This window comes from Scleropages formosus, chromosome 9 (assembly GCF_900964775.1).
Source record: "Scleropages formosus chromosome 9, fSclFor1.1, whole genome shotgun sequence".
In the NCBI taxonomy this organism is placed as follows: Eukaryota; Metazoa; Chordata; class Actinopteri; order Osteoglossiformes; family Osteoglossidae; genus Scleropages; species Scleropages formosus.
The window spans coordinates 19,225,455-19,252,684 of NC_041814.1; the positions used below are offsets into that span (position 1 = coordinate 19,225,455).

General features: G+C 42.0%; 2 protein-coding genes across 2 annotated transcripts in view; one reads left to right on the forward strand and one right to left on the reverse strand.

Moving 5' to 3' along the window:
• Positions 1-1,532: 1,532 nt before the first annotated feature.
• On the reverse strand, positions 1,533-14,962 carry abcd3a (ATP-binding cassette, sub-family D (ALD), member 3a). Its single transcript, XM_018753805.2, has 23 exons — positions 14,785-14,962; positions 13,889-13,925; positions 13,562-13,660; positions 12,453-12,541; positions 11,716-11,785; positions 11,395-11,492; positions 10,756-10,879; positions 7,816-7,872; positions 7,571-7,713; positions 7,253-7,322; positions 6,954-7,023; positions 6,703-6,800; positions 6,336-6,427; positions 6,122-6,210; positions 5,965-6,037; positions 5,673-5,736; positions 5,316-5,393; positions 5,029-5,094; positions 4,414-4,503; positions 4,211-4,330; positions 3,641-3,745; positions 2,914-2,970; positions 1,533-2,618 (listed from the first exon to the last, which is right to left on the reverse strand). The coding sequence occupies exons 1-23, from the start codon at positions 14,892-14,894 to the stop codon at positions 2,541-2,543; spliced, it is 1,977 nt and encodes a 658-aa protein (XP_018609321.1). The 5' UTR covers positions 14,895-14,962; the 3' UTR covers positions 1,533-2,540.
• Positions 14,963-16,261: 1,299 nt separating this feature from the next.
• The window catches only part of LOC108935521 (rho GTPase-activating protein 29-like), a 37,927-nt gene continuing 26,958 nt past the window's right edge, over positions 16,262-27,230 (forward strand). Inside the window, exons 1-3 of the mRNA XM_018754210.2 lie at positions 16,262-16,477; positions 16,585-16,910; positions 18,325-18,690. Coding sequence (XP_018609726.2) covers positions 18,438-18,690 — 253 coding nt within the window. The 5' untranslated portion in view covers positions 16,262-16,477; positions 16,585-16,910; positions 18,325-18,437. The remainder of the gene's footprint in view (positions 16,478-16,584; positions 16,911-18,324; positions 18,691-27,230) is intronic.

Consider the following 27,230-nt stretch of genomic DNA (forward strand, 5'->3'; position numbering starts at 1 on the left):
AGGAGGGTAAGGCGGCCCAGTACATGGCGGAGCAGGAGCCGTCTCAGCCCGCGGCCCAGAGCGCCAAGGACAACGAGAAGCCCGGAAACACAAAAGGAGGTGCGTGCGGTGTGCTGCGGGTCCGCGGCTCAGACGGGGCTGATCACGTCGCTCCTGAAGGCTCACGGGTCGTGATGGTTCTTGCTCAGTCTCTGCTTGCGCGGGAAGTCCTCGACTTATGACGGGGGTTGCGTTCCAGCATCGTTGTTAAAGTCGTCTTCATCGTAAGTCTCAAATCTGCTTAAGCCACAAGGATATATTAACGGTTAACATGTATGAATTCTATGTTGTGCAATAGGACTTTGTTGTATTTTCTCACTAATTTATAATTAACTATTAATGCACAACGGGGGTGCGGCGGCGCAGTGGGTTGGACCGGGTCCTGCTCTCCAGTGGGTCTGGGGTTCGAGTCCCGCTTGGGGTGCCTTGCGACGGGCTGGCATCCCGTTCTGGGTGTGTCCCCTCCCTCTCCGGCCTTACGCCCTGTGTTGCCGGGTAGGCTCCGGTTCCCCGCGACCCCGTATGGGACAAGCGGTTCAGAAAATGTGTGTGTGTGTGTTTTACATTTGTTTTGTTGTGCATTTTCTATGTTTAAGGCATATTGCTTTAAGTTTTCTATCCTGACGCTTTCACGTCTTCCTTGGTCTACCCGTATGTTTTCCTTTTATTACCTTCCGATTTTGCTTATACTTACGCAAAATTTTAGACAGCTGACTGGGAACAACCAACTTCTTTTGCCACACTCTATGTTGAATTTCCTTCTTGAAGTTTTATTATCCTTTCCATTGTTTCTATTGACAACTCATGTTGGGGCCATGTTTCCCTTCAATTAGTCAAGCCCAACAGTTCATTAAGCTCAGTAAGATCTCTTTTAACGGCAGACTAATTTGTATTTTTTGACTTGTGTCTGTGTTTGTTTTAAAAGTGCAAATACCAAGTGATTCCATAATTTTTTCCTTAATGTTGAGTGATTCCATAATTTTTTCTTCTACTTGATTTGAAAAAAATTGCCATTAAAATAACTTGAGGTATGTTTAATGAACCCAGAATATTCAGCTATTAAGCAAAAATTGTTCTGTGTTCTCTCTCTGATTTGTTTATTTGCTACAATGTAAAAAAGCTGTGTGAACATCCTCAAAGTGTGGTGATTCCATAATTTTTGCCAGGGGTTGTAGCTCTGTCTCATAAATATTAAACCTAGACAGGTATATCAGAAACCTCTCTTCTGTGTAGAAGTAATGGTAGAGAGGCATTTTAGAAAGAGGTTATTACAAAATAAATTCCTATCTTGAAAATTCAGCTTTTGTTCCGCAGGACCTGAACAATAGATATAATCTAAAAGAACTTTAACACACATTCCTTGGGAAGTCATCAGGTGTACAGCCCCAAACATGTGACTGTTCAGCTGTGAACTTTTACGTATGACTGCCAACTGTGATGTCTTACAGGGACACACACACACACACACACACACACACACACACAGTTCATTAGGTTACTTCTGTTTAATGAAAATGTACAATTTAGCATATCCTAGATTCATGCACGTGCTTTATGAGTACAATCCTATGTTACCATAGACTGGTATAAAATCAAGTTTTACAAAGGTTCTCTTTTTACAGTTGAAACAATACATTAATTCTATAAATTTGAAAACTGAGGAAGTCAAGTGTTTTTAATACTTAAGAAAAAGAAGGCTGTGGTTCTGCAAATCCACACATCTCCTTGGACTTTAGAAGCCGAACTGCACAAATCGATGTTTCCTAACCTCTGGTGCTTTGTGCGTTTCTCCATCCTGGCCTAGTGTAAGGAAGGCCTCGGCAGAACCAACAGTTTACAATATAGAGGTCAAATAACCCTATGTCCAACTTTTTTAAATTTTAAAAAAAAAAAAAAAAAAAAAAAAGCTTTTTGTTTCACGTGCCATCAAAGCCCATACAAATGAACAAGGTCAGTACACACTGAGTCCCTGGGTACCAAGTCTGATCAATGTCTATGACACAGAAAACACATTTCAGTCACTGAATGCCTTGGATACCATGGTCATGTGCATTCACATACCACAGCAATCAATGCCATGATGTATTAAACACTTTGGTTGGATGAAGAGTCACAAGTGCTTTCAGGGCTCATGGACCCAGGTTACCTGTTCCCGATCTTAACCAGAAAACTCATTTCTACACTTCTTGGACTGAATCCCACAGCTGATTCATTCCTAACTGTTAATTACTACAACAATTCAGTCATTAGAAACATGAGGGGAAACATTTGAGATTAGCCTATTCACTAATCTCCATGAAGGCAGTCCAGTGTTTGAGAGGACATTAAAATTCTAAATTACACATTTACAGAAATAATTATTAAAACGTCAGAACGTTAAATAGTGTCAGCAGAACTAAGGTTTATTTAATTAAAGAACTGAATCCTCTACACGTGATTCAAAGACTTGGTTTAGTGCTTATCACTCCTGCCTGATGTGGAAGAGTGCAGTCGCCTGCTACTTATGACCCAAACTCCACAGTTTCAGCGGTGATGGCCTTGAACTCGTAGTTTCCCCTCCCATCCATGTGAAGGTAATACTGCAGATGAAAACAAGCACTGTTAACAATAAGATTCAGTGCCAAAAATCTGCATTTCTTAAACATACATCTTCACTTAAAAACAAGCTTGTTAAACCCAGGTTTTACTCACACAATTTATACTAATAAAAAATTACTTCTAGTAAGAAAATTTAATAACATTTCAGTGATTCAAGGGAGAGAGCCAGCCACCTTATACATAAATTTTGTCATCAACATCAATGCTATCCGGCCCCCTCCGCACATTCTGAAATAAAAATGTGCAGGAGAAATGCTTTGAAACCAGTGGCCTCACCTCATGGTGTTTCCACAGAGACTTCCTGTGGGAAACTGTGAACAAAGTGATCCCAACCTGAAAAACAGGAGCAACCATAGCACAAAAACTCCTCTGAACCTTAACTCCAGACCAATAAGTAAACCACACATTTTAAAAAAGGTTGCATTCATTAAAATTCATTAATTTTACAGCAGAACTTCTGAAGGTAGCGCTCTGTTGAATTAATAACATGAACAAGCCAAGTTAAAATGGTTATAACAAAAAATTTCTGTACAGACCACAACAAGGTTCAAATCACAAATTTCTGTAATAAACATGCATGCACGCTCGTGCAGGCAAGACACCCGCATCTCCCCATCTTTGCTCGTAACATGTAGAAGGCTGTAGCTGGAATCATGTGAACAGCATTATCCTCCAGTCTTACTACATGACCCCAGCAGTGGCAGAGGTCCATAGTATGAAAGGAAGCAAGTAGCTCACTGTGCCAATATGATAGGAGGTATATGCCTTTGTCCACCTCTCCCAAGATAGCATGAGAACTGTGCTTCAACACAGACATTAACAGTTCACTAACTGGTCTCAAATGTGGAAGAATATGGAATTTCAAGCTTTTCTTCATTAATTGTGAATCTCTATCTAAAGCTCTTTGCTGTGAAATGCACATTTATAAACCACAGAAAAGTTCCTATTAAATGAAATGTATATCGGGGAGGGTGGCCAAATGGTTAAAGACTGCATTTTTCACCTTTCTGCAGTGGCTGTAGATGTAGTCCTCTACATCAACGCTCACTGCACTGGTGCACTCATCCAGGATAGCAAACTGAGGCTTGTGGTAGAACAGTCTTGCCATCTACACAGCAATCAGACCGAGCCAGAAAAAGAACCAAAGCAACATACATTACACTAAAACACTTCAAAATATTTTAGGCCATAACTGATTCAGAACATACTAACATATCTTGCTTCATAAAATATCACTCAAAAAAATTCTTTGAACGTGTTATTCATGTGTTACATTTAGCTGATGCCTTTCTCCAAAGCGCCTTACAGTGAATATTAAGGTTACAGTTATTGTTACAAACTGACAATTATTTACTCATTTATACAGCTGGGTAATTTTACTGGAGCAATTTAAGGTAAGTTTCATGCTCATGGGTGCAAACATAGTACTAGCACTTCCCCCTGGCAATAACCTATGATAATATAGATTTTAAAAAAAACAATTCCAAGATTACCAATTTTACATTGAAAATTTATGAGACCAGGTTATGATGACCCATGTAAAAGCTGCATTCAGCATTGGTGCTAAACATACCGCCATCCTCTGCTTCTCCCCTCCGCTCAGGACATCCATCCAATCCTGTACAGTGTCCCAGGTACCCTCCCTCTCGAGAATGTGCCCCAGTTGGACATTGTCCAGGTACTCCTTCAGCACCTGGTTCCACCACATAAAACACACAAGACTAAAGGAAACCCCTCCACAAATAACCATTATTGGTTTTAGAAGGACATATATACCTTGTCAGAGATCCCTTTCTTTTTCTGATCTTCATAGGTGTCTGGGTAGATCACCTGATCCCTCAGGGTTCCCAGTGTCATATATGGCCTCTACAGAACAAACCCACAAATCACTTCAACTGAAAATTTGGTTCAAGGACATTTGTAATGATATTTAGAACAAACATCATGTACAGATGGGTGGGGAGAACCAATAACTTGTAATGCAGTGCTGTGGTGATCTGTTGCCTGCTCCTGGACCACAGGGTGCTAGGCTAGTCAGAATACACCCTGGATGGAGCACTAGTCTATCACAAGGCAAGCATGTGGGTGCGTGGACACACACACACACACACACACACACACACACACACACACACACACACACACACACACACACACACACACACACAGCTGAATCAATTCTTTGGACTGTGGTGGTAAACCAGAAAGGACAGAAGAAACCTACGTGAAAAGCAGGGAGAATATGTAAACTGTACCCAGACTGAGTGGTGATTGAACCTAAGCCTGATTGTACAGAGGCAGACACACCACTTTTCGTCCCTTCCAATATAATAATAAATGCAAGAAAAGTTAGTTAGAATGATGTTAGTGGCTGTGATGTGGGAATCTTACCTGAGGAACGTAGAACAACTTTCCCCTTTCAGGTTTGGTGAGACGCCCACCAAAAAGGGGCCAAAGCTTAAAAAAAAAAGTTAATACAAATCCAATGATAAATTACCATAATGCATCATTGAAGACAACCATGATTCAGAAGGTTCAAATCCTCATTTAAAAATACAAACAGCAGGCAAGGTGCCTTGCATTTAACTGAGATCTAGTTTTATGTATTTTAGTTACAAATTTCTGTACCCAATGACTCCGGTATTTCAAGAGTCAGAATATACAACTAGATTACTTACTTCCCCAAGGACTCTAAAGAGTGAGCTCTTTCCACAACCATTAGGACCACAGACCAAAACATTAGTCCCAGACTTCACCTTTGAAAAGAAACATTCTGTTACATCCTTTGCCACAATCTCCACTCTGATCACAAACAGTCCCTCAAGATGGAAACCAAAGTCCAGGTTGTTTGTACTGTATAATTTGAGGCCAAAATTCTGTTTAATCACAGAGAAAATGTTGTAGTAAAATGTCCAAGACTGATTAATTGAAAAGCATGCATCTTAAGAGTGGGAACCAGCATGGTGTTCTAAACATGCTTAAATTTAAACGGACAGAATTTATTACTGATGCGTTTTCATGTCCAGCACTAATACCTCAAAGGACAAGTCTCTAATCAGGATATCTCCGTTGGGAGTCGCCAAGGGTGTATGGTCAAATCTGAAACATATATTTGTTATTGGCTTTCACACAAAAAAGGAAATTTTGAAAATGAAAGTTTGAAACCAGCATGAAATCTGAAATTACTGTCAATGTAACTGTTGAATATTGAAACTTTTTAAAATCAGTTTTCATTTTTGAAAGAAAAAAAAAAAAAAAAAAAAAAAAAAAAAAAAACATTGACGTGAATGGCAAACAGGGAGTGAAAAATCTGCATCCAATTCTTACTTGATGATATTGTCTGTGTTGATAATCACCCCATTCCCAGGAACAAGGGAAAGTTTTTCCAAGACTTCATTTTCTAAAGCAGGGTAGTAACCTTTGCTGTTACTTTGCAGTGGGAATGACATTAAACATAAACTTTGTAGCCTCGTACAATCTCTACCTTTATCCTGGGAGACCATGGTTCGCTCGTATTTGCCGGCATTGAGCTCTTTGAGGACCTTCATGAGCTCTGTGATACGAGCTGTGAATCTGAACAAATAAAGTTTCATATTATTACATCACCCTTTCATAAAATGTAAGAACAAAATAAAGAGTAGCTAGAACAACTGACACATGCATGGAGGAAGGATCAAGAACAACACTGCAACACTCACCCTGAGAGTCTGGACATCTCCCGGCCGGCAAGCACTATCCTGCCCAAAGCCTGAGACATGCGCAGTAGCATGCGGCCACTCTGGTAATAGTCCTGCAGACATGGGAGGAGTCACCATAGTTAAGGAACTCAAACACAGATCTTGGTGTCAGATTTAAAATAAAATAAAAAAAAAAAAAGTACCATCCATCAGAACCCCAAATTTGCAAGAACAATGAACCAATGCAGCACACTGACCACAGAAGGTCTGCAATTCACTACAACCAAGTTGTACAGATACTGCTATTTTCTCATTTCTAGTTTGGGAAAATAAGTCCAGGAGAATTTGTTCACATTTTCACCTGGATGCAAGTAGGTTTTGTACGCACCTCCAAAAGTTCTGCATGTGTACTCTGCTTGTGGCGAAGGTGTGACAGATCCAGAAATGGCCGGCTTACCACCAGATATCCTACCACAGTGGCAAAGTCTGTGAAAACAGAGAAGTGACCCTATTAACATCAATGACCCTTCAATGAAGGCACTGTTCAGATCATGCAGACACTGTTTGCAACTACAACTTTACACTCAGTAGTGCATGTAATCAACACTCAAACAGGGAAGCTTGTGCCATTTTCCTTACACTTAGCAATGATGCTGTCTATGAATCCCATAGAGAAACGGAAGAAGATGAAGTTATGCAAGTGGTCAACCTGAAAACATAACGAGACAGTTTTTAGAGAGAAAAAGAGAAAAAAAAAACTAGTCCAAAATGAAAAAGCTTCTGGAAGAGATTGCTGGACAAAGCTGCACATTGAGAAGTTCAGCCATTTGCTAACAGCTGTTAATTTTTTTTTATTAAAGGTGGACATTACTGAAAAACCAATAAAGTACCAAACAGTAAATGGCTTTAAGTCAAGCAGAAATTTTCAAAGTTCTTACAAGTTTCTGGAACGTAGAGTAAATCGTATGTTTCTCTCTTATGTTCCCATTATAGAAGGCAATCTCCTCACTGTATGGGGATAAAAATGTTTTCTTTCACACAAGATGACCTGGGATCAGCTTTGGTGTCTGAACCCGTTTACTATGGATTCTCCAGTACAAAAGTACTGATGACAGAAACAGCAACAAGATGATCTGTTTTGGTTCAGCATGACAGGAAACCCTCTTATTAGAGTTGTGAAACGCTATTTTCAGACATAAATTTGCCAATTTCGGTGGACTTACTCCTGAAATGCCAACAGTAGTTTCAGAACTCACCTGTTGGTAATGAGGCGGGAGTTGACATATCTGTATTCCCCCTCATACCTCTGCTCCATCACTGTCATTTTACCAATGGGTCTCCGCAACCTTGTGAGGAAGAGTCCTGAGATGAGCAGGTAGGCCATCATGCAAGCAGGCCCCTGGTGGAAGGAATGGAGAATAGCTCATATTACAATGACAGATGCAAATTAATATAGGACAAGATGGTAATATGGTTGCATAAAAGAAAGACATTTTCTTACCTGTGCTCCAATTGCACTTGTTAGCTTGAAGATGTACAGAGCTATGTCAAGAAGAGGCTGCAAAACAGAAGCAATATTTGAACATTTTAAGTTATTCTTCAAATCAGATGTCTCAAATTAACTGCAAAGACCTTTGGACCACAAGTGGAACATAGCCTTCAGTGCAGGATACTGGGAACATGAAGGTGCTCAGACCTTCTCCAGGCCATCCTTACACAAATCAGCTGTCACAACCAGGCCAAATGAACTTTGTGCAAACAGGCCACCCTGATGGAATCCTTTTACCTACGTTTATTCATTTAGCAGATGTTTTTCTCCAAAGCAACGTAGATCTCACAGAAAAATAGTCAGTGCAGTACCTTAGGAGAAAGGTATAGCTGCAGATTTGTGATTACGTAGTTTGTTTCCTTCACCATATGCACCGATGTTGATTACACAAGTAGCTGCATAAAACTTTACCAGAATATCAACAATTCCTAATCACCTTGGTAGTATTTTTTTGAGATACATATAAACATTTGTTACATTGTAGGAGTAGCTGTATAAAGGATTGAGTCGAGCATGATCATGAACATTTATACCTTGTGGGCATGAATATTTATACCTTACATGAGCTTAAGAGATCATAGGTGAAGTGAGTCCGGAAGAGAGGAGTTTTAAGACCCCTTTTACCTGAATGTGTTCTCTACAAAACACAAAATCTTAAAAGTCTTACATCCTCCCAAGACCCAGCCACTGATTTTTGTCTTAGAGGATGTAAGTATCACCCAAAATATGTGCTACTAAGATTTGTTTTTCTAAGTTCTGCAAGCTCTTGCAATTGCCAGTTAATACTCATGGCATTCTGTTTTAGACACCTTGAGCTTTGAAACATTTCCCCCCTTTTCATCAACAATCACATGCAGGTTTGCTGTGGCAAGGCAGAATGATTGAAGGATGGACACCAGTCCATTGCAGGGCAATCACACACATACTTATTCACATGCTATGGGAAGTTTAAGGTCTCTAACTCACATGAAATGGGACATGGGGAGAACACTCAAACTTCAACCAGACTGTGCCAAGTGTAAAGTTATACTTGAAAAGTCCAGGAGCTCTGAAGAACCAATGCTATTCATAACTACAGAAGTGTTTCTAAGAATTTAGAACAAAGTGACTCCTGCCTTATCAATATAAATGTTAAAAGAATGACCTTTTGCTAATGCAGCAGGTGCTGAGTAGTACTGACCTACAGTCAAGATGTTTTTGGCATTGTGAACTCCAGTGCTGTTACATTACCAACTGCCCTTTGCACTTGTTGCAAGATCTCTGCTTCTCATTACGTGGAACAATGTCACACTGCCCTTAGAACTGTTTGAGCTTGCCCTCCAAGCCTTTTGCATGCTGCTATGTTAAAAGGGCATGCTTCTAATTTCTTGGCTCTTTCTAACATTTACCTGAGCATGTCGTGATCTGTCCCCGCTCCCCCCAGTAACCATTATCAATTTTCTTTAAAAAGATGCAAAACTCTTAGCTACACAGATACACAATTTAAGCGATAAAAATGTGAACATTCAATGTTTTTTTTTTTGTACAAAAGTAAGGTCTACCATATTTGCTTCAATGTTTAAATTCCAGTTAAGTCAAAGACTTTACTTTTTCAAGATCTGAGCAGCCAACATAATTTTCATTAACTTTAATGGTACATATACCTTCTGATCATTTTAGTATGACATTCTTTGAAAAAGCATTTAACAAAATTTAAATAATGCATGCAGCTCAACGATTTCTTTCTTCTGCTTTAAAATACCACAAAGTCTCTGAAAGACCTTTGAAGTAATAGCCTGACATCTTGATGAACCCTGATATTACTTGGCACTATAGCAGTGAAGAGCTGATTCAACTGCACTGAGAATCAAATTGGATGCTTTTTGCACCAATAACTCACACGCGCACACACACACGGGGTCGCGGCAAACCGGAGCCTAACCCGGTAACACAGGGCGCAAGGCTGGAGGGGGAGGGGACACACCCAGGACGGGATGTCAGTCCATCACAAGGCACCCTAAGCGGAACTCAAACCCCAGACCCACTGTAGAGCAGGACCTGGCCAAACCTTATGCGCCACCAAGCCCCCTCATAAGTCAAACAGTGCTTGAATAAAATATTCACTGACTGATTAACAGTGATCAATTGCCCATTTCAATTCAATCACGCAGCACCATGAGATTCTCTGAGGGCACACTTGCCATGTGCATTTGCATGGCAGAAGGACATGGAATTTTCTTTGTACAACAGCACAGAAATAAAGGGAGAAAAAGGAAAAAGCAAGATTTGATAAAGTTGAAATTATCCATAAGCATTTAAATTGTAGGCTAACAAAATATTAAATTCTGATTTCTACTGCTGCACAAAAGCTTAAGATACATTAACCTACTTTCATACTTTATAATTCCTGTTGTCAAATGGACTTTAATACACACCCATCCTTTACATAAGAGAGTTCATTGTTCCTTGAAATCACCCCATTGTGCAAATTCCCATTGCAAGACAATTCAACTGCCATTATTCATATGGGAACAAAACTTTCCCATAGTTTCCTGAACTTTCTCTGCCTTGCAGGTTTGAATACTACTTAGTCCTTCACCATCTTGTATATTGTGTTTGTCTGCCCATGAACCTGATACATGTAGGCTGCTCTACTGAATATGCAGCCTGTTGAATGAAATGTTATTTTTCATATGTTTTTTGGTTGTATGGGACCCATTACATAAGTGTATACTACAGACCCACAATATGTCATTCCAGGCAAAAAACAGTATCACATATAATGGGATCAAACATGACAGACGCCAATATCTGGATTACAGCCTATCTAAAATGTACACATACATGCAAACACATCTTGGTTCACTGAACAAGCAAGGAAGATTGACACAGGGGAAGAGAGAAATGCATTACCTTGCTCAAGTTGGAGTACAGGTCCACCACGCTGTTACAGAATTTCTCTACATCCTGAGTCAGTAGTTGGTCAGCATTGGCAATACGGTTGTCCAGGTTACCCATTTTGTAGTATGTGTAACCTCTGGAGAACACACACACACACACATTTTCAGAACCGCTCGTCCCATATGGGGTCACGGGGAACCAGAGCCTAACCCGGCAACTCAGGGCGTAAGGCTGGAGGGGGAGGGGACACACCCAGGACGGGACGCCAGTCCGTCGCAAGGCACCCCAAGCGGGACTCGAACCGCAGACCCACCGGAGAGCAGGACTGTGGTCCAACCCACTGCGCCACCGCACCCCCTGGAGAACAAACAGTTAAATGTAATACCACCAGTGAAGTGCAGCAGTGATGGATATGCAATGAGATCAACACTGACTATAAAACTACTTTGCCCATCACTTTGAAGACATTAAGAATGTTAACCTAGTCTTTCCACATATCATCTTGACTTGAATAGTCAAACTATTTAACAACTGAGGTAAAACTACACACGTTTTACCAACTACAGCTTCATATCAATACGTCATGTTAACAGTGCAATAGATTTCCAGTTGATTTTTTGAAGAGACAAAATGGTGTAGGAGAACACTTACTTCAAGTATGCATCGTACAAATGCCTTGTCAACCTCACACGAAACCGCAGCTTGAGCTCATTCAATCCCAGCTTCAAGAAGTTGTTAACCAAGGCGATCTGAAAGAATTGATAAACATGGAATATAAGGTTCTGACTAAAAATTTTGTTTTATAAACTGAACACTCACTCCCCCAACCAACACCAAATAATTCTTGTTGCAGTCAAGATATAAAAGCAACAAAACAAAATGTTGGTGTCTAAGTTACATGCAATAAATGTTCCTAAAAAAAATAAGTTATTTTGGAAAAAAATGTAAAAGATACATTAAAAATACACTTACAAGTGGCATGGCTGTAATAAAGTTCATTAAGTACTTCTTGAAATCCTTTGTTGATCGACCGATAATTGCACTGCAAACCACAACATGCACAAAAAAAAGCACAATTAGTATAAAGTGCACAAAACAGCTGCAAGGGAGCAGAGCAGGGATTAAAAATGAGGACTGTCCAAAACTGATTCCAGTTTTTTTGCCTCAAGAGCAACACAATTACAGTAACTCATTTGATTTTAGTACTACAATAAGGTAGAAACAAAGACACACAGTTAGTGTTAACACGTTCAGTGCAAAAGCCATATGGAGAAAGATTACCCCAGGGATGACGGTGACATACGAAAAAAAATGCTTCTTGAATATCATAATATCTCTGCTAATGATACCACTGTGAAGAGTTAAAGGAACAATTAGGGGCCATCAACTAAAAACAAATTGTTAATCCTTTAACAACAGGTTTTAAAAGTTTGGCTTCAGAAAAAAAATGCTACTTATAACTCTGGCTGTAAGGACCAGGACAAAGAATCTTAGAAATGTGGAACATCTTTATAAAAGCAAAGAGGGAAGAGCTCAACTGCCCCAATATTTGACACTATTCCTTTCAGAGAGCAGAGAAAAGGGGCAGACCAGACCAACAAAGCAACATGCCTAATGCTACAGTTCTCACATTTCTCCCTTCCAGATTTTCATCAATTGCCCAATGTACGCGGGGCACAATAAGAGGGCTGAAGAATCCCAAGCCTCACCTTTCAATCATTGTTCCATTCTGGATCATCCACACATCACAGTAAGTCCGAGCAACCAGCATCACTGCAATGAGGACCAGGTATCCCGACTGTAATAGCAGCACAGGTACCAAAAAAAAAAAAGTTAAAATCTTGAATACTGAGAATTATGGGTACCATTGCATTAGATATAAGATTTAAAATGTGGCGTATGTGTTGACCTTTTTACAAGCATGTTATGAAAGCAGATTCTCGTCTTACAAATACGTTAAAATGATACTGGAAAACAATGTTTACATATTGCACAAGTGCTGCTGGACCCTGCGGCACCAGAGTCCAGCAGTGACATAAAACCCTCCTGACCCTCAAATTGGCCTGTTATACTATTTTACGAGATGTGATGAACACTTCATTAACTATTGCTGCATTGCTTGTATACTTGGACACCTATGATATGGTAAACAAGACATAAAAAAATGGAACACACTGACATGGATTATTTCACATGCTGATTTTGCTTTAATGACATGCAGTAATGCAACCACTTGCTGGGCATGCTACATTTCCGTATAGTTCAATGAATTCAACATTAGAGACCATTTCCTCATTTTCAGAGGCAGGACCGAAATGACTGAATTTGCTGCAACAGGGTAGGGGATGGGGTGTGAGATCAACTTATATGGAAGCCTGTACAAGTGTTGCAACAACTGCCACTGAACCCCATCTACCCACATTTAAAATTTTAACAGAATAGTGCAGGAACAATTTTCGAAGATTCTCACTTCTCTCTACTGTCAACTGTGCAATTACATCTAGCTGCCTACCAGGCAATGGCATAAAAACTGTACTTTGGATTACAGTAAAATTACTAGAATCAATTTGGGCAGTACGGCTAGGTTTTCATATCAGCTAAATAAGTAGTATATATCTGCCAGTCATACGGTTCCAAAGGTCACAGTGTAACATCAAATCACTAATCCTTTGTTTCACAGCAGTTTGCTATTTAAACTATACATGTATAGCTTCACATCTAAAAATAAATTTGACCATGGGAAAATTATGTTTGAAATGTTAAATGGAATTGTATCCAAGCACCTGTCTGCTGATGATGATAACATAGAAAGACCCACCTCTTTGCAGAACATCCTGGGCACCATTATCTTTAAGATCTGGCAAAGGCGTGCAAAGAAAACTTTGTCCACTGCAGCCCGATCTTTCTTTGCTTCTTTCTGCACTCACAATATCACAGCGATTGTATGGGAAGCCAGATATCAGAATTAATACACATTATTAAAATACATGAAACAGACCATGAATAACAAGACTATTGCCGTTTAAAGATCACCTCTAACTGGCGTATTAGCATGTGCACTAAGTCATTAAAATTTACTTTAGCATCAGGTTAAGCACGTTAAAACTAAAAGGAAATGGTTTAAGAAAGGGCCTTAACTACTTACATCATTGTTCAGCTGTATTTCTGAGGAGGGCTTCTTACTGTAAAGAAATGAAAAACAGATACATGCCCGAGAACAAGTTAAGCGAATAATCGTTTTAGTGCCAAAACAAATGCTTTCAGAAAAAGATGCAATTTGAAGGAGGGAAAAAAAATGACTCATGCTCTCTTCTGCAACTGAGCACAAGCACAGGACAGGTACTACGTGGGCAGTAGGTGGCGTAATGGGCAGAGATGTTTCTTTGCAAGGTGAAGGAGGCTCAGTTTGAATCCCACCTCCTGCTGCATAACCCCTTGATCTTGACACTTAAACACACTGCATTTATACACTACAGTATTAATATTTCTGTATTAAAATTGGTCAGTCACTCTAAAATTGATATGCTTAGAGATTTTAAGTCACCATGGCTAAAGGAGTTGGCTAAAAAGTAAAATGTTACAGACAGAATCGTGGTATGATCATGTAACTAGCATAACCCGCCGCCGCGTCCTACGCTTCTTCACTCCTCGTCTCATCTCCGTGTTCATGAGCTCGTGCCTACGGCTGCGCACCGCCGCCGGTGACCGAGTGAGTGAGGAAACAGCGGCCCCGCCATTCCTGTCCTTGGCACAAGAAAGACCTCCATTGTTCGCCCACAATGAAAGGAGCCGTCTCAACGTGCATGTATTATGATGTAACACCACATATTAGAAATAAAAATTACGCGAGGAGCAGGGCGTGCGAGACTGTGTGAACCCGTCTCCTGACACACTGACACTCCTGACACACCTGGCTGTGTGTGTGTCCGCTCAGGTAAACTCACGAACGAACCCACCTGCCTGCCACCTCACTCACTCACGACTCGCTCGGCACCGCTCGACAATGCTTCCGTCCTCGGAGCTTCATTTTATACAACTCACCCGTTGGGCTTCGCAACTTTCTGTCTCTGCTTGAGGAGGAAGAGAGCGAGGAGGACGCCACTGACTATGGACGAGTTCTTCGCTGTTACAAATTTACTGAGGGCCGCCATCTTTCCTCAGAGTGCGGTCCACAAGGCCGGTCAGAGAGCGGCGAAGAGTATGCAGCAATGCATGCTGGGATAAAACGGCTGGGACCAATAGCGAGCGCGCTCGTCTTTCGTGGCCCGATGGACGCATCGCCCCCGTACGGTGCGTACCGTACATACGTTTCCCAGTTTGACAGTGTAAAGAGCTTTTAATCCGTGAACACGTTCGAAACATTCGACGTGACATAGGGCGTTGATCTTTGAACGAGCGAATAATATGGCATAGTTTGACTGATATATTCAATGACAATGTTTTGTTCTACCTCAGTCTGTACAGTTGATAAGTCAGGCAGGCAAATCTCTAACAAATCAGTAGCGTGCGGGACTGTCAAAGACCTTTCCAGCCACGTCACGTGTCTCTGTTCTTTCACTTTATTCGTTTTATTTATTTTTCTTTTGAGTTTTCATGATGTTTTACTATTTAATTCATCGTAGGTTGTAAAAATAAGATTGTAAATCCTGAGATGTTAGAAGACTATTAGATACCTAACTTCTCGGGCATGTGCAGTTGAGTTTATTGTAAATAGTTACTGTGCATACCTTTTTGTATTTTTAGTTGCCACAGTCGTACATATTATGGTTATTTTAGAATAATTATTAAAGGAAATACTAAAAGAAAATAAAATGTGACAATATGTCCTCCACTAGGTGGAGGTCAAAGCTATTTAAAGGGCCTTCTGGAGGTTCCGAACGTACTTAGTAACGAAATGTTTACTTTAGCGTCTCCGTTCACCCTTACAGGACAACCCACGTTATTTCAGTCGTAACATTTGCTCCTTGCGTATTCTTGTGACATCTATTGTAATACTAGTGATTAACTTTTTAATGAGCAATCTATGGGATTGGGATTAAGTTGGTGCTATGAGTGCAGAGCAGAAGACAAGCACATCACTGTGTATTCGCTGCACCAGTTTGATTACCTTGCTATTCAGATACCTAAGTATATTCAGGTAGACTTAAATTATACCACATCCTTACTGGATAAAATCATGAACAGTATCTTTCTTGGTACTCACCATTGTAAAAATGGTTTGCGGGACAGCCGATAGTGTAGTGGTTAGAGCTACTGCCTTGGGACCCTAAGGTTCAAGCCTCACTTCTGGCTGTTGTACCCTTGAGCTAGGTACTTACCCTAAATTGCTCCAGTAAAATTACCCGGCTGTGTAAATGGGTCCGTAATGGTAACCTCAACACTGTAAGGTGCTTTAGAGAAAAGTGTCAGATTATAAATGTAACTAGAAAGCTGATATATGTGTTAAGTGAGCTGGTGGTCCCTCATTCACAGTTGCAAGTAATTAATATCCACAATAAACCTTTAATGAATACTGTATAAAATGTGCGTAGGGAATCTATGTAGAAAAATTCCGAGTGGATATAGCATTATTTTTATGTCTTTGACATATATGTACTGTATGTCACCTTTATTTGTCTGGTGTAAAATGGGAGCAGTGTGTGCCTTGTTGTATTAAATAGGGATTGGTCAGTCATTTTCACGTTTCAGTATTTTGGAAATGGTCCAAAAAGCCACAACTTAAATTTGCACCTGAGTGAGTATGAATGAGTTATTAAAGGTGTGACGTGCGCTCGAGAGGCGCATCCCTGAAGGGTAAGGCTGCTTGTTGCGCTGGCAACGGTTTAAACTCCTGTTGTTAAGGGGGCGCCGCCGCGAGGGGCACAGCGAAGGACACCCATTCGCCCGTCGCTCCGTCCCCCGGTCCCCAGCGAACCAATCAGAAGTTGTCTGGCGTGTCACGTGGGGGAGGAGGCGACTCGCTGCTGTCGAGCACGGTGAATCAGAATTCGAACTTTGGCGAAAGAGCGACACTGCAAACAGTGCAGCAGTAGAGCGGCGTTACACTGTCACACTGCAGCTGTCACTGTCATCCCGAAAGCGGGGCCCGAAGGGGGGATTTGCTGCACCGCTCCACACAGGGGTTTTTGGATTTGCTCGCAGTGCCATGTTACAGCGGAGACGCTCAGGTAGGTGTCCCGCCGGCTCACACCGACTCTCAGGTCCAGGACTGTCTGCGCTGTTGTTGTGTAGCCATCAAACCAGCGGCGCAGGTCGCTGCATGGGGTCCGACGACTGACTGGTGCGCGACACGACGACGACGCGGCCCTTCCATTCGTGCGCTCCCCTCGTCTGTTTTTCCTCTAGATTTTCTCACTGTGACAATCTGTGCTGTCAGTACCGCCCATGGCTGGGCTGAAACGAGCCGACAGCGAACCGGCACTTACTCACCGATTGACTTAATTACATGATATCCAATAACCCACCAGCGCTGTTGTAATCTGTGTGTTTCACACGGAAATATCCCTCCTCAACTGTGTGTGTGTTCTGCGACACACCGTTCTGGCCTGTATTCTATAAAACTCTGTTGTATAATTAATTTACTCACTCACTGCTGCTGGAAACTGGACTTTTTCATTGTACTCGTCTGCACCAGTTTCATGTCGATCATGTTATTGTTAAGTAACGTTATAATTTATTATAAAAAGGTATATGTAACAGATGATCATATGACATATGTTTTAGAAGCAGGCACGGTGACGGTGTGTCCTTTTCAACATCCCACATGTGGCAGTGTTGCTGGGGTGGAACGGTCTGTATCGGTCACCTTGTTGCTCTGCAGGGAAAATACACGCGTGTGTGGAGCTGCGCTCTGGCAGACTGGTGGGGGCTCAGAGTTGAGCCTTTCCCTACTTACACTGGCAAGCACTGACTGTGCAATGTCAGAATATGGCCAGCAGTGGCAAAACAATCATCACTGAGTGAGGTGAAAATGTGTTCTGGGGGTCCAGATGTTCCTCCTGGTAAACTCATTCAAGAATATCTGTAATGTCTTTGGAAGAAAATTTTTGCAGACTGAGAGTAACCTAAGTTTCCCATGGTCCGTAGTAGTGCTCCTCGATGCACTATAGCAAGCTTGATTAAAGTAGCCTCATTATTCAGATTTTGACGTTAAGATGGTGATGGGTGGCAGGCCTATAATCAGCCTTTTCCAGCAAAATGAAAAAGGCGACCTGTTATGTTGTAGAGCTGCCCTGGATTATGGCTGAACTGCTTGAATTTCAGTGGTTTGTAAACAGCAGAGATTTCTTAAAATGTCACTTTTATTAAGGCATTATACTAGTCATTATAGAATAATGTAATAAATAAAATTTAATATTTATATCTCATTTGTATAATATAACCATTGCACTTGAGTTAATATTAAAATTTTACATTAGTCTTTATTTTGTGATAATTTTGAAAACCATATGTATGAAGCAGTGGGTCACAGGTTGGTAACATTGTTCTCTTTGCCGTTATCAGTAAGATGAGGATGTCTGGTCAAAGAGGAGATCTACCTGTTTCCCGTTCCCTTTTCTGAAATGTACCACGGTGTCCCAGGGTCAGCTCTTTGCACACGGGGGCCCTGTGGCACTCACCGGTAACAAGGTCCGGACCTCGCTGGGGAAGAGCCTTTCGGCGTGGTGGCGGCATCAGCGGCAGCAGCGGAGGGGATGTCACGTCACAGCAACGGCAGTGGGACTAAACGCTCCCTGGGCATCACCAACCTATTCCCCCTGCCGCCGGGTTCGGGGACCTGGGGCATGGGCCGGAGTTCCAAGCGCAGCTCCTCAGGATCTCTGAGCCCTGGCCTGGACTCAGTGGACAGCCCAGATGTGGACCCCAGCTACATCTTGCAGCTGGTCAACGATGTGCGCCAGTTTGCTGAAGTGCTCCTGCGCCTCAAGGAGACCTTCCAGTCTGAAGGTGGGTGCAACGTTCAGTGTGTTTGACTGAATTACCTTGGGTCTCCTGGCATTGGTGTACTGAACACTGGACACTGGTCTGTATGTTGAGGCCAGGAGCTCTGGCTTATGGTAGGTATAATTTATAGCAGAATTTATGTCCTCGTGAAAAATTTTCACTAATTCATCCAGCAATAAATACCCCCATCGTAGCTGATTATGGCCTCCTGAGCAACTGACCACTGCTAGTTAGTAAATGCACCGCCCCCCCAGACTATAATTTGAGAAGCTGCATGTATATCTCAGTGGATCTGTTAGTTTGTTTAGTTGCTTCCTCTGTATGGGGTTTGTGTGTTGGGTGGGTTGTTGGTCAGATCTCGTCTGTAAATCCACAGGGAGGCTCAGAGCAGCCCTCCTGCTTGTAAACTTGTAAACTGACCTGCCTTCTGCCACCATGTCATTATCTTAATCTCATTCTTTGGGATGGAGGAGTAGCCGGCAATTCTGCTGACACGCACAAGCCCCATCCGTGGTCCTGTGGAGTTTCCAGGCGGGCCGTGTGTCACCGTAGCATTCCTAGAAGGCCCCAGAGTATGATGAATTGCAGCCATACTTCGCTCAATAAAAAGTTAAGCAAGGGATTTAAGTTTTCTTATTTTTGCTTGCAGGCACTTTTCGAGATATGGCCAGGGCGCGTGTAAATCAGCCTAGCATAAAAAAAGTTTTTTATTCAATTACAAAACAGGAAGTTACCAGAATTTCGTGGTATCCTGAGGGTTTAGTAATTTATAGGTGCTCGCTTCAAATGCGCGTTTAAAAATCAGTAAGCTGTCTTCATGAGGTAATAAACAGTTTAGCAGACTGTAAAGAGAGATATAAATATTAAAAAGACTCAGATGTTAAGGAAGAAGGAGTTAAGGTTTTGAAAGGACGATGTTTATTGCTGAAAGTTGTTTTTCCTTACTTCAGCTGAAAACAGGGTAGAAATCAAAAAAAAAAGTGAGCTGTTTGTTCAGGCTCTGTAAAGTCTGGGGCAGGACTTTTGACAACACTTTACCTGAAAAGTTCTATACCAGACCTTTATAATCCATTATTAGCCTGGCTCTTTTCCATATCTGAATGCTTGTTTACATAGGACTTATGAAGGCTCTGTGAATTGCTTATGAAGACGTTGTAAAGGAGTCTTTGCGTCTTCACATTAGCAGTTATGAATTTCTTTGTTCCTCGTGAAAATTATGTAGGATCCTTCGGTCTTCTTAAACGGATGCACCCGGGTTACGTGAAATGAGCTTTTAGAAGTTCTCTCTGGCTTCTGTTAAAAGAAAGAGAGAGAACTCAATTCAAAAGTTAAAAAGGCCGTCCTTTCATAACAAACTTTCTCTGAACATCACACACTGAAACGCATGGAATTGACAATGTAGAATAACTTAAAAAAGAAGAAAAGGCAAACCTCTGGCTGGCCTTCAGTCCCCCCCTAGGGAAAGTGTTCCACACCCAGTTTTAATTATAAAACTATATGTACTGGATGTTGCTTTGGAGAAAAGCTCTTATAAATTTATAAAATGTACTTAAATGTAAGAAAATAAAATAAAAAAAAAACATGTATTTTTTTAATGCTTTTCTTCAGAATAACTTATAATGGTAACCTGCTTGTGGGTTACCCATATATACAACTGGATAATTTTACTTGAGCAAATTAGGGTAAGTACCTTGCTCAATGGTACTAGAGCACGAGAAGGGATTTGAACCAGGGTCCTTCAGGTAAAAGGCAGCAGCTCTAATCACTATGCTACCTGCTGACCCTACACGACACAAACTTGTTGGTGAGACGAAGCATTTCTCTGATCCCACTCGTTTTCTTTTTTACTCACTCCTTATGCTGTGGCATTTATAGTGAGGAGTACAGCCTGGACAACTAAATAACAATTAGATTAGACATTCGAAAAACACTAAAACACTTGCTGATTATCCGTACCTGGGTGACTGGAAGATGAGAATTTCCGGTAATTTATGGGTAAAAAGGTCAGTAAGGTTTTGCTGAGAAACGCTGTGATGTGTAACATTCATCTAAAATGATCCACTTGTAACACGTCCGGGGGGGGGGACAGTTTTTGCCACACGCCCAGCGTATACCCCCGTCGTGTTACCGAGGTTGAGTCGGTCCTTTCGTCGTTCTTATGTGCCATCTGCAGCTCCGCTAAAACACTCCTCTGTGTTTGGAAAGGGCACTGGGGCGGCTTTGCCTCGCCTGGATAAGGCCGCAGTTTAGAGGAGCGGTTAGGTAACCAGCTTGTCGTTGAGGAGATGAAACACTAAAGCCCGATTACCTTTACAGTAGTTAAGCGAACAGTTTAACGCGAGGTGCTGGCATCAAATGAAGATTTGTTCATTGAAACACCTGTAAAAATTGCTTCTGCTCACAATGACACGCTTAGATGTGTTTAGGTTTCCTGCACGGTCAGGGCTCGCTACACGAAGGATTGCGTACGGTTCCGCGTAAACCGCTAGCTCTGCTGCGGTTCTGCCTCGTCGTCACGTTGTGTACGTCTCCGGCGTTCTTTGGCAAGTTCCCATGCCTGTTACTGAACCGGTCGCAGTGTACAGTAATTACCACGATTTTGTGTTAGCTTCCTGCTTTCTGTGTTTTTGTCTTCCCTGTTTTTCATGGCTTTGCCTCCTGTGCGTACATTTCAAGCGAGGTTTTGCCGGCGCGCGCCTTGCATCAACGGGCGGTTGGCGAAAGAAAGAAAGCACGCGTCGACGTTAGTTTATGATGGATCCTTCAAATAAACTGACTGCAAACCTGCACGTGACTCTTGCGGTAATCTTTGGAGTTCACACTAAACGCAGGAAAAGGCAAATTTGACAGGAAAGCTCAGTCCTGGAGGAAATGCGAAGCGGAGCTCTCAAACTCTGTGGTGTTTCTCAGACTTGAGGGCTACGTGTTCGAAACCCAAACCAATGAACAAGAGCAACACAAAACTTTGTTCACTTTTTACTTGGAAATCATGATTTAATTGCTCGTGCTCTCTGGATTCAGTGTTTAAGGATGGCGTCTTGAGCGGTGTTCAACAAGAGCCCTTTGACAAGCTGAAATCACGCAATGGAGCAACAGGGTCTCTTGTAACTTATACTGCAGTTTCACGCGATGATGTCGTAGTTTATAGGTGGAGAAAGTCCCGAACTGGTGTTAAAAGTCTGGTAAAAATCACTCCTTAACATTCGTAATGGTCCTTGCTCGGTGGGTGTTCCAAGAAGTGCATAGCCTGACGGAAACTTGTCTCATGACAGCCGTGGTATCTAGATCAATTAAGTTATGGGTCAACACACATCTTCAAAGTGTAATTTGCGAGATTTGAGCTGGGTGGGTCGTAAACATAGAGCTACACTTTGCCTGTAAATTGAAGTAGTTGTGACTCCTTGGGTACAATGACTCAGAGGTGTTTAAGTCCCTTCTAATTTATTTTTTTACTCTTTCATTTAAAAAAATGCTCTCATCAACCCATCTAGTCTCGACATGAATAAGAAGGGTCCAAGCCGTTTTTACTCCACTGTATATTGGCTGAAATAGGCAAAATGTGAAATGTTGTACAAATGCTTTACTGTGCCTGATCACTGAGCCACCAAAGAATCAGGAGTAATCTGAAAAAAGATCAATTAAAATGACTCTCAACAGCTTTTGCTGAATTAATGGTGAATGTGGTTAAGGTGACACTGGTTGGTGTAGGAGAACCACTCCAGAGTGTCGTCTTGTGCCAGTCCAGCTAAAAGCATATGTTCCCACATAAGAATAGCTGGGACCACCGGATTGCTCCCAGTGGGAAGCGATTGCCAGTCCCAGCGCAAATTCCATCTTTTTTTTTCTTTTTCTGCACCCCCCCCTTTTGTATGTTACCGTAAATGGTTATTATCAGTCGTGTTTGCCGTGATGGGCTGGGTTTAGTCTGAAGCTTGATGCTGGACCACTTTTAGCTAAGTGTGTTCGCTGGCCCTCACAAACAAACGCAGTTCCAGTGTGTATCAGTTGACTGTTGCCCCCAGTTCCTCATTGTAACCGGTTCCTCTTTCCAGACAGGTTATGACCTTGTCTTGTTTCTGCATATTCATTTTAATAATTTTTAATAACGAGCTTGTTTCACTTTTACGGTGAAGTCACAATCAGTGTGACATTGTTTGCATTTCCTTATGCTAATTAAACATTTTAGGGCGTTTTTATAATCATGTAAAAGCAGCTTAATCAATGTAATGAGATGCCGAGGAATGAACTTGCAAAGAATTTCGCGTAGGTTTCTTTGTTAAGAGCTGTGCATTGATGCATCCTCAAAATCCGCCGGCAAGACGGTTTCAAAAAGCTACGGAATTTCTTCATGCCTTAACTTGATTTTAGGCTGCTACATATCTTTGACCTTGTTGGCGTAGGGTTTACTACAGTTGCTGTGTGCCAGTATTCCTTTGCTGTGTTTCTGCTGTTCCTCCTTACAGTGAGCGGGCATGTCCATTTCAAAATGTCTTTCTTTTATTTTCTTTGCATTCTGTCATTAGGCAGTGTTCAGGTATTGCATGTCTAAAAAAGGAACAAATGCCCTCATCCATACTTGTGAACCTGCATGGAAATATGTTCATTGTTATTGATGAAACAGCGCCGAACTTTTTCGTGAGAAGCCTGGACTCAACCACACATGGTGGCTTCAGCCATGACTGCTGAGAGGAGTTGCCTGGATTATGGTTGAAGATGACAGTCCGAGAAAAGGGAATTAGCGAAAGCCATTTTCTTTGGGGAAGTGCAATGTCTGAAGAGGAACATATAGGACTGTTGCAAGACAGTTGATGTGTAGCATGTGGGCAACGTTTTTTTTTTTTTCCTGTATGACTAATTAACTACTTGGGGCAGTAGGGCAGTATCACTCCTAGATAATTAATAAGTCACAGCTCAATATTACTGTGCTGAATTTAATTCTCCACGTTCTGTTATCTGGACTTTGTGCTTTGGAACAAGTCCAGCAACACTGACTCATGACCAATACTGACAGGTTTGTGGCCTTCAACAGAGCTGAGACTTCCATTGCAGAGAAAGACATCTGGAACCCAGATGAAAAGATAGGCTACATAATAAACATGAAAGATTTTCCACCGATAAACTCTTAACGTCTTGTGGAACACAAGCGGTGTGATGTATATCATTGTTTTCAGTGTTAACTAAGCCGCTGCCCGGCCGAGCGCTAGCGTTCGGTATCCTTCCCTTATACCTGAGACGAGTTCTCGCTGAAGATTTGGCGTGGGCTTTTCTCCCCTATCTATCATTGAACATCTAGCCTGTACTCCCTCCCCAGTTTGCAAGATGAATGACTTCCAGATGTATGAAACCATAATTGTAGAAGACTTTCCACACCCCTGCTCCATATTGTAACCTCACAGAGCTCACTTTCGGTCGGAGTGTTTTCACTGCTGCCCTTATCTGAAGGTTTTGGCCAACAGAAAACCGATATCTCGTGTCATGCGTTCAGGTCTAATCACCTGTTGTGTTCTCTAGCGGCTCATGTGTGTTTAGTGTTTTTCCACATTGTCAGAGGGAGATTTTCAGCAAAAAACAACTGCCCCCCCCCCCCCCCCCCCCCCCCCCCCCCCAATGATATTATCACTGGTGCAGCTAATAATTTTAATCAGGTTGAAGCCTCTGCGATTTCCACAGTGGAGCCGTGTCCCCCCCCCCCGATCCCCCCACCCCCCCAGCTTGCATGCCCTGCATTCCTTTAGAACAAACCCTCAGTTGTTGCTTTAGTGCTTTAGATCAACAGTTCCTACATGTTGGGCTTGTCTAAAGCACTGAACGTAAACCTTCAGATCCTCATTGTTTATGTGAAGTCGCGTTTCCTCCTGTTTTGAGACGGGTGATTCTTTGACCCGGTTGTTGTTCAGTGATTTGTGGCCTCACCGTGTATTTGAGGGAATATATACATACATACACACACAAACAGTGTGTGTGTGTGTGTGTGTGTGTGTGTGTATGTATATATATATATATATATGTGTGTGTGTGTGTGTGTTGTTGAGCATGACCTGTTCTGTTTAAGGTGTACCATTTTTTTTTTTACAGTGGTAAAAAAAAACTTTGGCTGTGGAGTTTTTGACAGCTTAATGTGCTTTTTTTAGCATTTCACACCTTTTGACTTTCCATAACACAGAATGAACTGTATGGAGACTGTAATCCAGCTTAAAATAAAGAATATGACTTTGTGAAGGGTACTTTATTCCTCAAGGAGCAGCCCGGGACTCAAGAGGATTAAAACTCATTCCAGCCTTGCTGCTTCGCACAGTACTTTATTTGGTCTGGTGGGAACCTAGGGAAGCTATTCGGACCGGCTGCGAACGTCGGCTCAATGTGTTGCGTGTTTACCAAGTCGCAGCACTGTGTCATCTGGTGTTTTGGCGTCTGGAACTTTTTATTATGAACACTGGTGTCTTCTGTGTGCAAGTTGTTACCCGAATACATCGTAAAACTTTGTGTAAATTTGCTTTTACTGTATATTGTGCATCTGTGTAAATGTGAGATCCCCCCCCGTTGGGTTTGTTAAAATATGGCATTTTTACATCTTTAGATTTCTTTATTATTTGTGGGTTTCTTAATAGCTGAACAATGAAGCATGACTTGGTTTGAGAGGAAGCTGACTTGGGGTGTAAAGACATGATTTAATATTTTACAAACGAGTATGATGAGTCGCATACAAATCACCGTTACTCTTCCTGTCTCATGACAAACAGCAGTGTTCTTGAAACGTGTTTTCTTTACCTGGGTTGCATTATTTCGTGCAACCTGACTGATGAATGCATCTCCCTAAATAAGAAAGTCGTCCTCCATCGCTGATTTCTGCACATTCTCACAGCTGCTTCTTACTACAGTCTCCTCCCCCTGCTACAGCACATGAGGGTTTTTTTTTTCCTTTGGAAAAAACATAACAGAAGTTTGTGGGAAACTGATTTAGCTTTTGGTCCTCTGAGAACTTTCATACGGCGCTGTGATTTGTGGTTGAAATTATGTGTCGGGGGGGGGGGAAGACAAACTAAGATTAGCTTCGCCGGTCTTTTCTCTGACGTGAAGGATGTTCGGATGACTGTAGCAGAGCTCTGCTTTGCTCTTTTTGCTTCCACGGCACTATAAAGTTGCTTGTAGCTCCTTTTATGGGGTCTGTCGGCAGCTCCATATTTAAAATTTCTGTAAATCAACCAAAAAGATTCTTTATGTTAGAAATCATTCACGAACTCTATTTATAGGCCTATTTTTACTCTAAATTTAGATTATAGTGTGAGCTGTGCCTGCATTTTTGCAGTGTGGTCTGTTTCTGTTTTAGTCACTTGGTGACTTTACACACACACACACACACATACACACTACTTACTGTACTACATTAGCCACATTTGGTGGTGGCGGAAGGGGGTGCAGTGGCGCACTGGGTTGGACCACAGTCCTGCTCTCTGGTGGGTCTGGGGTTCAAGTCCCTCTTGGGGTGCCATACGACGGACTGGCGTCCCGTCCTGGGTGTGTCCCTTCCCCCTCCGGCCTTACGCCCTGTGTTACCGGGTTGGCTCCGGTTCCCCGCGACCCTGTCTGGGACAAGCGGTTCTGAAAATGTGTGTGTGTGTGTGTGTGTGTGTGTGTGTGTGTGTGTGTGTGTGTGTGTGTGTGTGTGGTGGCGGCGGCGGCTTAATGAGCCCAGTTCAGGGTTTGACCTGTCAGTCAAATTGAAAACGAGAGTAGTAGCACAGGGTGGCACGCAGTATAGAAGTAATTCAGTTTTCGTTCTGGTCTTGTGCAAAAAATAGGATGTAACAGAAACGGAAGAAAGTCATATGCCATGCTGATGGTTCTAGAAACCACTGCCGTTTACCATATTTTGCAGGAATACCGCTTTCGTGACTGCAATTTTGTGACAGAGTTAACTTTGTTCTGTGTCTTGCAGATACCGTAGAAATCTGGAATGTTTTGTGTGATTTTTATTTTGCGTGAATATGTGGTTCTAGACTAGGCTGCGTTCGAGGCAATTCTGTGTACTGCTGTAACTGTTATGGAGGCAGGCGTCTGGTGGGAGATGAGGGCTGCAGTGTTTAATTGTAGGGCTAAATCATCACTACGGGAAGGCAGCGTCTCGAGAACGTAAAGATGTGGTAAAAGTGTAGCTGCTTGGCACATTACTCTAGACTAAACACCACAACGCGGCGGGCCTGTCATGCAGAGCCTCCATCTCACCTTGTTATCTTTGACAGCTATTTGTCTTCATTTCCCAGCTCAAAGGAAGCCTCTCCTGTCACAGTACATCAGGTTACAGTGACCAAGATGGTTACCTCGATAGCAAGAGGATTCAGTGCTTTTTCCGTATATGTGTGTGTGTGTGTGTGTGTGTGTGTCTGTCTTCTGCAAGAAGCTGAACCGTACTGCTTACTCTCGTGTTGAAGGGGTGTCTTCAAGAAGCCTCAAACTATGGAGGAGTGTAAATAATTTAGATACGGAGGCAGCGTTTCCTTTAAATACTTGTGAGCGCAAAGATGAATGTTGAGTAGTGAAACTAC